The sequence below is a fragment of the Aegilops tauschii genome, chromosome 1 (assembly GCF_002575655.3).
Source record: "Aegilops tauschii subsp. strangulata cultivar AL8/78 chromosome 1, Aet v6.0, whole genome shotgun sequence".
Taxonomy (NCBI): Eukaryota; Viridiplantae; Streptophyta; class Magnoliopsida; order Poales; family Poaceae; genus Aegilops; species Aegilops tauschii.
Genome location: NC_053035.3, coordinates 136,007,086 through 136,017,661, shown reverse-complemented (window position 1 = coordinate 136,017,661; position 10,576 = coordinate 136,007,086). Strand labels below are relative to the sequence as shown.

The 10,576-nt window shown below is 43.2% G+C and overlaps 1 protein-coding gene across 2 annotated transcripts; it reads left to right on the top strand.

Moving 5' to 3' along the window:
• Positions 1–236: 236 nt before the first annotated feature.
• LOC109742524 (casein kinase 1-like protein HD16) lies at positions 237–10,151 on the top strand. Of its 2 annotated transcripts, none has more exons than XM_040400451.3 (16): positions 237–658; positions 4,293–4,389; positions 4,468–4,541; positions 4,700–4,769; positions 6,236–6,291; positions 6,372–6,443; positions 6,528–6,622; positions 6,709–6,775; positions 6,870–6,999; positions 7,078–7,296; positions 7,529–7,671; positions 7,747–7,921; positions 8,030–8,120; positions 9,136–9,293; positions 9,405–9,593; positions 9,674–10,151. In XM_040400451.3, the coding sequence occupies exons 1-16, from the start codon at positions 612–614 to the stop codon at positions 9,731–9,733; spliced, it is 1,743 nt and encodes a 580-aa protein (XP_040256385.1). In that variant the 5' UTR covers positions 237–611; the 3' UTR covers positions 9,734–10,151. The 2 variants fall into 2 exon arrangements, with proteins under 2 accessions (XP_040256385.1, XP_020157206.1); XM_020301617.4 differs by having other exon boundaries at positions 4,255–4,389.
• The last annotated feature ends 425 nt before the right edge of the window (positions 10,152–10,576 follow it).

The following is a 10,576-nucleotide window of genomic DNA, read 5'->3' as shown; positions in this document are numbered from 1 at the left end:
CATGGTGAAGGGTCCCTTAGATGGGACACCGTCAACGGAAGGTTACCAAATTGCTTTCACCGATTTTTCGAGGATGCGGGCGAGCTCGCGCTATCTTCCTGCTCGCATGAGCTCGGCGCCACATACCTCTTTCCTGTATGCGAAGAGATCGACTGTTTGAAAACGACCGATTTGACCATTCCTAACCGGTGTGGTCCAGAGGTGCTTTAAGATTGCTGCAGTCTAAATTTTTTGGTGCATCGAGATGGCCAAAATTACGTACGAGCCTACCTCCGGCTCCGGGAGATCGCACGAGATACTAGTCCAGAAGTTTCGATCCCCTCTCCTCTCACTTTCCCGTTTGTTTCTCCTCGCCCCCATTCCTCCCGGCTCGCCGTCGCCGACGGGACCGCCTCCTCCACCTCCAGCGCATCCCCACCAACGTCTCCCCCAGACCTATCTCTAGCCACGACTAAGGCGTAAGGAGGAAGCAAGCGCCCACCTCCCGCCGCCTCCACCGCCACCGCTGTAGCAGCAGTAGCGGACGCAGGAGATTCAGAGCTGTGTGCTGAACACGCGCGTGGCAGGGATGGACGACGGCGACAGCGTCGCTCGGAGCGCAGACAAGGACGATGCCCCCCCGGGCGACGACGGGAGCTCCACGCCGCTCCCTGAGACGGTGAGGATCTCCTCTATTATGCAAGCACCGGGTGTTTGTTTCGAATTGTCCGCTGTTTGGATTTCATCCGCGTGATTGAACGTCTTTATTGGTGCGGTATCGCTCGGAGTTGAGCGATTCGTGCTTGGAATGGCACAATCTCGTGCGGCCGCAGGGTTCCAAGAGCTGGGGATGGAGATATCTTGTTTAGGACTATAGGTTCCATGCTAGAAACGCGAGTAGACATGAATTCGGTATGTTCTCAGGTCTGATATGGCAGGAATGGTCGCTATTGAATGGCAGGACCTGCAGAGGTATGAAAATGTGACATGAGCATGCTGTCCGAGAAGTTCCTAGTGTTATGGATGGCGTGCAAGTCTTTGTTCTTAGGTGTGTCTAGGGCACATTTAGATGTGCTCTAGTTATTGCACATCTAAGTGAGTGAATCCAGCATAAAGAGGAAAAGAAAAAAGAAAAGAAAAATATTCACACGAATCTCGACGTAAGATCAATGACATAGGACTTAGATGTGCAATACTTATGGTACATCTAGATGTGCTCTAGCAAAATTGTTGTTCTTAACCTACTATACTCGTGTTTTTCACGGCACAAATGGAGTAAATATGCTTCTTTAACATAGCAGGAAGTAGATGCGCGAGTTTGAATATGCTACTGTAGTTGTTATGGAACCATGGGAGCTAGTTAATGCAACAAGCAGTGCCTAACTGAGGTTTCTAAATTTGGAAAAGGAAATGTGAGAATGCAGCCTCATAGGTTGGTTGGAATATGCTGTGCAAGTGTGTACTGTTTCTTTTTACAGAACAAAGTGTGTATGGTTTCTAGGGCTGTGAACTGAGTTGCAAACTCTGCTCATGTCTTGGTAAGACAAAACCTTCTTCAGTGCTGATTTTGTTTTCCTTTTTGACCTGTGCATGCCATTTATGGTACAAAATGTCAAAATAACTACTCTTCAAATGGGTAAATTTGTAGGAAACCCCTCATACAATGGGGAAAATATACAAGCTATACATGGAACATAATATAACTCACCCTGTTGCCGCGGGAAATTGATCCGCACAGCACCACAGATTCCTCGCTTACGTGGAGGTAAACCGACCGTTTTTTATGCAAAACGGCAAAGATGAGCCAAACCGTAGGGCTGCTAGGGCTGGGCAGAAGCTATGACCTAGATGTTGGAAGGAGAAAACTTAGGAGAAAAAAGTAACACAGAGTTAAGGATTGATTGATTGTAGCTTTTCAATCGGCCATGTGCCCATATATATTAGGGCATGCTTGGCCTTTGGCAATTTGGAATAGGACTCCTGACTAGTCACGTACTGTTTCCTTGTCATACAAGCCAAATTCCTAATCTTTAATTAATTCGGCTAGACCTGTAAAAGCACCAACCTGAGCCCAATAATAGTACACCTTCCATATTAGCTCTGTTCTGGCCGAATAGCTGATCAAGCAAAATCTTTTCTATCACAAGCATTCTAAACCAGCCTGCTCAAGCAAAATCTTTTCTATCTCAAGCGATGTACAAATAACACACTGGCCAAATTTGCTTAGGGGGCTATCTGAAATCATATCGGCCATGTTTTGCTTAGGGCGACATCTTAGGTAATATCGCCCATAGGGCCATCAAGCTTCTTGCCACATGCTAGGATAGTACTTCTTCAAATATTTTCCACTTCGGCAATTTTTCCCCCTGCCTTGGCGCAGCGGTAAAGCTGTTGCCTTGTGACCATGAGGTCACGGGTTCGAGTCCTGGAAACAGCCTCTTGCAGAAATGTAGGGGAAGGCTGTGTACTATAGACCCAAAGTGGTCGGACCCTTCCCCGGACCCTGCGCAAGCGGGAGCCACGTGCAGCGGGCTTTCGGCAATTCCCCCCCCTGCAAAGATTGTAGAAAATATGAATTTCCACGAACAGTCTCTACAACCTTATGCGAATCTTCCCAACTAGGCGACCATTTGCCGAATTTATTATTTCTAGTTCCAATAGGAAAAATCATTTTCCACACTAATTCTCCAATTTGAAACAATTTTCCCCTTTCCTTTTTATTATAAGCTTTTGCCACTCGTAATTTCTTTTTTTCAATCTCTTGCAAGACTCTCAACCTTTCCTCTGAAACATCATCTATCCTATCCATCATTAAATTATTGTAATCCACAGGCGACAAATCATTTTGTGTGGCTACTCTTAAGAGCTTGCAAATTAATCTCCACGGGCAGCACTGCTTCCTGCCCATACACCACCTCATACGGTGTCACTTGAGTCGCTCCGTGCTTAGATATCCATAAAGCTTTCGAGAGCACTTCATGCCGCCTTCTCGGATGCTCCTTAATTTTCTTCTTTATAAGCTTAATTAAAGTTTTATTGCTAGATTCGGCCTGTCCATAAGCTTGAGCAAATAAGGCAACGAATTTAACAATTTAATTCTAAAAGATTAGGCAAATTCATGAAACTGATGAGACATAAAAGAAGAGCCTTGATCAGAAGTACGGGCGGAGCAGCCCGAAACAAGCAAAAACACAGGCACGTGCAAGCAGAGGCAGGGAGACAGCAACAGCAAAAGCGCTCACACATGAGACATGGGTAGCAGCAGCGGGCGCACGGGGAGTGAGCAGCAGGCGAATTGCAGCGGCGAGTGCTCGGAGGTGCAGAGTTGGGCGGCGGAATCATGGAGCCGGGTGGGCGGCGGCGGAGGTGCAGAGCAACGAGCCAGTGGCCGGGCGGAAATGGAGGTGGCAGCACGGATCCGGTGGGGCGACGCCGATCTAGGACGATTTGCAGGTAGTGGAGGCAGGGCGACATCAGCTACAGGAGACTGGCGGCGTTGGCTGGGCGATGTAGACATGCGGCTTGGAATCGGGATCCAGCAGGGCGTTGACATGTAGAATCATCATGCGAGGGCAGGTGGCAATGTGAACAGCAGGCAGCAGCAGCCGTGAGAAGGACACGGCGGTGGCTGCCAAAAAAAGGGGATGGTGGTGGCGCAACGGGGGATCACAGCACGAGTTGCACGTGCGAAAAAAAAACTCTAGGCTCTAATACCATGTTAGGAAATATGCAACTTGAATTTCCTAGGGGCCAATGGCCAGCATACACACACACACACACAAGTTGTAAGTATGCAGGAAACCCCTCATACAACGGGGAAAATATACAGGCTATACATGGAGCGTAATATAACTCTTAGCAGTTGTAACCACAGCACTAGCTCTAAAAATGATGATTGATGTACTTAATAGGACAGTGCAGGCATATGCCTCCAATTATAATCTTTGGAAATTACTACCCAATGGAAAATTATAGTAGGTAATAGCCCCAACAGTCAAGAGTTCTTGCAGGTAGAAGTTATTAGTGTTTTTCTCCTGACACGGGATGAGCCTTTGTTCGTCCAGCTGTGCAAGATTCACTGAGTTTATTCACTGCCCAAGAATCTTTAGCATTTTGATGTGCAGGAACCTAACTTTTTTCATTAGTCTTAGCAGTAGGCGTAGTAGGAATACCTGGTTGCGTAGTAGGAATATTTGGTTTTCAAGACGGGTGTAGCATGGTTGCATCGTTTTGGTGATTCCGTGACTCATATTCTTTTTCATTGAGGTGGAACAGATCCAGATTGGCAATTCACCTACCTACAAACTTGACAGAAAGCTTGGAAAGGGAGGATTTGGCCAAGTATACGTTGGTCGCCGTATTTCCACTCCTAGTCTCATTGACAGGACACCTGGTGCAAATGCTTTGGAGGTCAATTTGTCTTATCTGGATGCCTCTTTGTATTTTAATAATTGCATTATATTTATATCATGTTTCTGTTTATGTTAGGTTGCAATCAAATTTGAACACCGAACCAGTAAAGGCTGCAATTATGGAGCTCCTTATGAGTGGCAGGTTTACAAGTAGGTGTTCCGTCTGTTCTATTTTTTCTTGTTCCTGCAACTTATTTACATTTTGTACAATTTCCTTTTTGGTCTTGCTTTTCTGTACAAATTGTGATTGCAATTGGCATTTCTAGAATGCATATTAACTTCGTTTGCGTAAAACATCCATCTGGCAGCACTCTTAGCGGGATCCATGGCGTGCCAAGAGTACACTACAAAGGGAAGCAATCGGAGTACTATATCATGGTAATGGAGCATGTACCCTTTGCCTCTTTTATGTGGTGATTCTGAGTGCATAGACACTTAGTAGTTGATTTCTGGTTTTAGCACTGCCCAACCCCCCCCCCCCCCCCCCCCCCCCCCGGCGGTCTCTCTCTCTCTGGCACAGTATGCACTCTTGCTAGCTTGTTTGATTACCTTCTCACTCGGTACCTTTATGACATACAGCATAACACTGAATTTCCCCTTTTTGTGTTTCCTTTATAAGTAAACAACATAGAATGCCCTTGATCATCTTCTGTTGGTGCTCTGCCCTGTAACTGATGAAGACTAATGACGAAAGTTGTTCTTCCAATGGTGTAGACTGTAGGCATACCGAGTACAAAAGTTCCTGTCTTTTTTGGTATGCTGGTGGGATTAAGGAATTAAAGTTCTTTAAACGGCTCAGAAGACAGAACACAGTAGCATATTTCTTGTTTACGAAAATAAGGGCTTGTAACTCTTATGAGAAATATTTAAATTTTGTGTTTGAATCACTACTCCCTCCGATCCATAATAAGTGTCGCAGTTTTGAACTAAGATTGAACTAACCTTAGTTCAAAACTGCGACACTTATTTTGGATCCTGTCGCAGTTTTGAACTAAGATTGAAATAACCTTAGTTCAAAACTGTGACACTTATTTTGGATCGGAGGGAGTACAAAACTTGCCAAAATAAATAAATTGTATCCACAATCCTGTTGCTGATGACCACATTTTCTTAGTACCACTTTGCGCTGCATGTAGATGTAGCCATTAGCCAAGCCACCACATATGATTGCTGGCATGCTCCATGCTTGTTAAGTTCGTTTAACTGATTAAATGTACCTATTGAATAAAGTAGATTGAATTTGATGAAGACGTAATGGTTTGAGGTAGAAAGTCTTAATCAAGTGTAGTCTTTCACCTTCTCGAGTGAATTTCAGTGTCACTGTTGATCCTAAACGTACTCAAAACCTCAGTTGGATCAGAAGACTTGTTTCGTTAGCATCAGATTAACATCAATGCACAAGAATATATGTGCATAGATGAGGGAGTACTGTTTAGTAAAAATCACAATTTTTCTAGGTAAGTCTGAAAGTCTAGTTCTTTTGTTTAGGGTATCTCCAACAATCGGATCTGATGTGGTTGAGAGAAGTATTGGAGTGTGTGAGGTCCATTTGTTGCAGAAGAAGGAATATGGGAAGAGAGAAGTAGATGGAGAAAAGAGTATGGCATGTGGGTCCAGTGAGAAAAATAAATAAGAGAACAGATCGGAGAGGAGCGAGAATGAGTGAGTTGAAATAAGTAACGATATATTGTTGGAAATGCAATTATAACCAGTGCATCACACCGCATCTACCAAGCCAACTTTTGGCGCCAAGATGTTCCCACTTCTTTTTGATTGCTTGTTCCATTGCAAAACTAGGATGTTTTCTTTTTCCTAATGTAACCTATATGTATATATATGTTCAGATTATGGATATGTTGGGACCAAGCCTGTGGGATGTATGGAATAATAATTCCCACTCGTAAGTATCTAATTAGTTATTTCCCTTAATGTTCATCGCTGGTTTGCCCAGTTAATTTGAGTTTTGTCTTTCTGTTACAGAATGTCTGTTGAAATGGTTGCTTGTATTGCTATAGAAGCCATTTCTATACTGGAGAAGATGCACTCAAAAGGGTATTTATTTGTACCTTGGCAATGGAGCTTTGTTTTATTGTTTTGGCATATAAAAACATAGCTAACAACTCTTGTTTATCATAGGTATGTCCATGGTGATGTAAAACCTGAGAACTTTCTTCTTGGACCCCCAGGCACAGTGCAGGATAAGAAGCTTTTTCTTGTTGACCTTGGATTAGGTAATCTTATTTCACTGTTCTTTTGATAATGATTTTCCAGTGTCTACTGTGTCCAGTGGGGTGCTAACATTACTTTCTCTCTGCAGCTACTAAATGGAAAGACACTGGTACAGGAGAACTAGTTGAGTATGATCAGAGGCCTGATGTCTTCAGGTTTGCAGGAGAAATACTAAGACCTAAAGCCTTCCTTTTCTTATTAGTTTATTAGTTACTACACTGACATTTTTTCTACTTGTTTTTCCTACAGAGGAACCGTTCGGTATGCTAGTGTGCACGCTCACTTGGGAAGAACTGGAAGCAGGAGAGATGACCTTGAATCCCTTGCCTACACACTTGTTTTTCTTCTGCGTGGTCGCCTTCCTTGGCAAGGATATCAGGTGAAGTTTGTTGGGAGTAAAATTTTCATTTTGCATTTGGTTCTTTTCCTTACCCAAGACTTTTGTGGAATAATGTAGGGAGAAAATAAAGGTTTCCTTGTTTGCAAGAAAAAGATGGCAACCTCTCCAGAATCTTTGTGTTGCTTTTGTCCACAACCTTTCCGACAGTTTGTTGAGTATGTTGTGAACTTAAAGTTTGATGAAGAACCAAATTATGCAAAGTGCATCTCTCTTTTTGATGGAATTGTTGGCCCCAATCCAGACATAAGACCAATCAACACTGATGGTGCTCAGAAGGTACTGCATGTCGTGCCTTGTTACTTCTCACTAATTCATAACGTGTTATGAGTTATGACCATGCTCAGATGCTAAAACTATGTAACTGTGTAGCATTAGATTGTTCCTAGCTAACTTTCTGCGGGAAGTTCTTGGGCGTCATGGTTTAATGCTTACCGGGGAATTTGACTTCATATCATTTCAGCTGTGCAATGTGAGTTAGCATACTAATAATTTGTTGAATTTCTACCAGCTTATATACCAGGTTGGCCAGAAGAGAGGTCGCCTCATGATGGAGGAGGATGACGATGACCAACCCAAGAAGAAGATCAGGATGGGGATGCCTTCAACACAATGGGTTAGTGTTTACAATGCGAGGCGGCCTATGAAGCAGAGGTATGAATCCCATAGAGGCAAGCTAGCTTTAGATGGAAAGTAAACATTTCCATCCCAACCACACTTCTTTTGCAGGTACCACTATAATGTTGCAGATGGTAGGTTAGCACAACATATTTCAAAAGGAAATGAAGATGGCTTGTTTATAAGCTCAGTTGCCTCTTGCTCAAATTTGTGGGCTCTAATAATGGATGCTGGCACTGGCTTTACTTCTCAAGTCTATGAACTTTCTCCATATTTTCTTCACAAGGTTAGTCATGCTGACTTCTTTTGCATTGCACATCTTTCTTTCTCTTTCGTTTCTACAGCGTATCAATGGACTAATTTATTTCAATATATTTGCTTTTCTTGCTCTTAGGAATGGATAATGGAGCAGTGGGAGAAGAACTTCTATGTCACCGCGTTAGCAGGTGCAAACAATGGCAGTTCTCTGGTGGTCATGTCTAGAGGTAATTGCAATGATGTCTGCTGAAGAACGTTACTTGCACTCGACTGGACCGGCAACCAATCGGAACAGAGACGTTAGCTGTCTGGTTTCCTTAAAAAACTAACCATGCAATAAACGGAAAAACCAAGACAAACCAGGCATCTTTTTGTGAAAACTGTTTTTTTCTTTTTGTATTTGGTGAAAATTAATGAATCGGATAGTAATGAAGACATTGTCTTGGGCCTTCCTGGTTTAATTGGTCTGTTCTGCTGTGTATCTTCACAAGATACTCTAGGGTTTTTCTCGTCCCTCTGCCTCATTCTCACTATGTTTTTCTTTTCTAGTCTAATTTCTGTCTTCTCCCTCAGTTTGGCCATGCATTGCCATTCACTATACAGAGCTTCAATCTCATGTGAAATCATCTACTTTCGATTTGATAAAAGCGCCATGGTTGTCATCCAGCCTCTGTTAGGGCAGTGTTAGCTAGCAAGCTGGGCAAGTAGCAGGGGTAGCAGCTTGATTGAACATGGCATCCCAGGTGACAGCGAGTAGATACTTGCCAGGGATAACTCAGTCAATGGATCTCATGCTGTGTAGGTGGGGATTGTGGTCGTTGAGTTTCATGCTCTAGTGGGATTGTTTATGTGTATATTTATCTTGGAATTGCATTATATGTTGTCTTGGTAGTGGTACTAGTGCGTGGGAAACTAATATTTACAGGCTGGTGCTCGAACCAGCGAATTGCCAGATGGGCCGGTGAAGTGGGGGACCTTGCCGGTTCGATTACCGGTCTGACTTTAATAACTACACTTGCACTGGCAGTACCAGGACTCTGATCATGTTGCTGCCTGGTACTGTGGTTTCTCCGGAATCTTGTCTCTTCTTCCAGATAGTATAGGATTGATCTGTTCAACATTAGTGTGGATAAGCATTGTCAGATCTTCTTTACAAAATGCTTTTGAAGTTGGAGGTCCTGAATATCAGTGTTCTTGTGAATACACATGTTTAAAAGATTGGAACTGACTTTGAGCCTCCAGGAACACAATATGCACAGCAATCCTACAAAGTAAGTGACTCGTTTCCCTTCAAGTGGATAAACAAGAAGTGGAAGGAGGGGTTTTACGTCACAGCTATGGCCACTGCAGGAAGCCGATGGGCAGTGGTCGTGTCCCGTAATGCTGGCTTTGTAGATCAGGTGTGTCTGTGCTTTGCTGAATCTCAGTGTTCAATGGGGCATATGCTATAAAAATTATGAGGATACAGTTTAATGCCTGTGCTTTGTGTTTTAAACTATTTTCTGTTGTAGGTCGTGGAGCTTGACTTCTTGTATCCAAGTGAGGGAGTTCACCGGCGTTGGGATAATGGTTATCGCATCACTGCTACTGCTGCTACATGGGACCAGACAGCACTTATCTTGAGCATCCCCAGAAGAAAGCCTGCTGATGAAACGCAGGAAACCCTAAGAACATCTGCTTTCCCGAGCCAGCATGTGAAGGTGATCTAATATACCCTCCCTTTTATCTGATATCCGTGTTTTAGCTGTTCTTGACCATCTATTGATTCATATTGTTGCAGGAGAAATGGGCAAAAAATCTCTACTTGGCCTCCATTTGTTATGGAAGAACGGTATCATAAGTTCCATTTTGTTTGGCTAGCATGTAGAGTTTATTTAACGACTTTCAGGTTTGCGATTAGATGATGGAGTTTTGAAGGGCAATGGTATTCCTAATTCACTCATAATTAATAGAGTTGATAGATCATAGATGGCAAAGCTGCTGTGTTTTCTGTTTACATAGGTTATATAAGAGTGTATGTTGTGGTGATGTGTTGTTGTATTCTCTTGTCCATAGAATGTCAAAAATTGGTGTGATCTAAATGTAGCCCATCATGCATATAGTTCAAATTAGATATTTTGCCCTTGAGGTAGGCAGCCAAATTGTACAAACTTAGAGCTGTGCCTGGGTGGCCGGACTCTACTGCATCACAGTTTCTGTGATCTCCTGTGATGTCTCAGGATGTGTTCGATTGCGAGTATGATGAGCTCATTCTTGGATGGAGCTGGTCACTAGTGATTATCTTCGTAGGTGTATGCTGATGTGTGCTATTCTACTTTTGTTCACTCGTTGCCTTCCTATGCTTCGGCTTCCGATGTAAATGCTACTACTCCGTTCCGATGCTTAAGGCATCAAATTTTCGCTCAGAATGACAGATAGTACAATAGTACCACTCTGACAACTGTACACACCATCTGATCAGCTACTATTTTATTTCTTTAGATTGAGCAAGGTTTTTTCTTAATGGAGCGTGCCCAGCCTAACTTATTGTTTTAGTAAAATACTTGGCAAACCCAACATTGTTTTTCAGCCTAGAGCAGCTTTAAATCTTTCAAGAGGAGGTATTATTTGCGAAATCACTTAATTAAGGAGTACTTGTTGCAAAGAACATTTCATATTCCCAGGTCACGACAAGTGGCGCATT

Coding starts and splice junctions, on each gene's coding strand:
- LOC109742524 (XM_020301617.4), top strand. CDS start 569: ATGGACGACGGCGACAGCGTCGCTCGGAGCGCAGACAAGGACGATGCC. Junction 4,542..4,699: donor TATGAGTGGCAGGTTTACAA/GTAGGTGTTCCG, acceptor TCCATCTGGCAG/CACTCTTAGCGGGATCCATG. Junction 7,672..7,746: donor AGGCGGCCTATGAAGCAGAG/GTATGAATCCCA, acceptor CTTCTTTTGCAG/GTACCACTATAATGTTGCAG.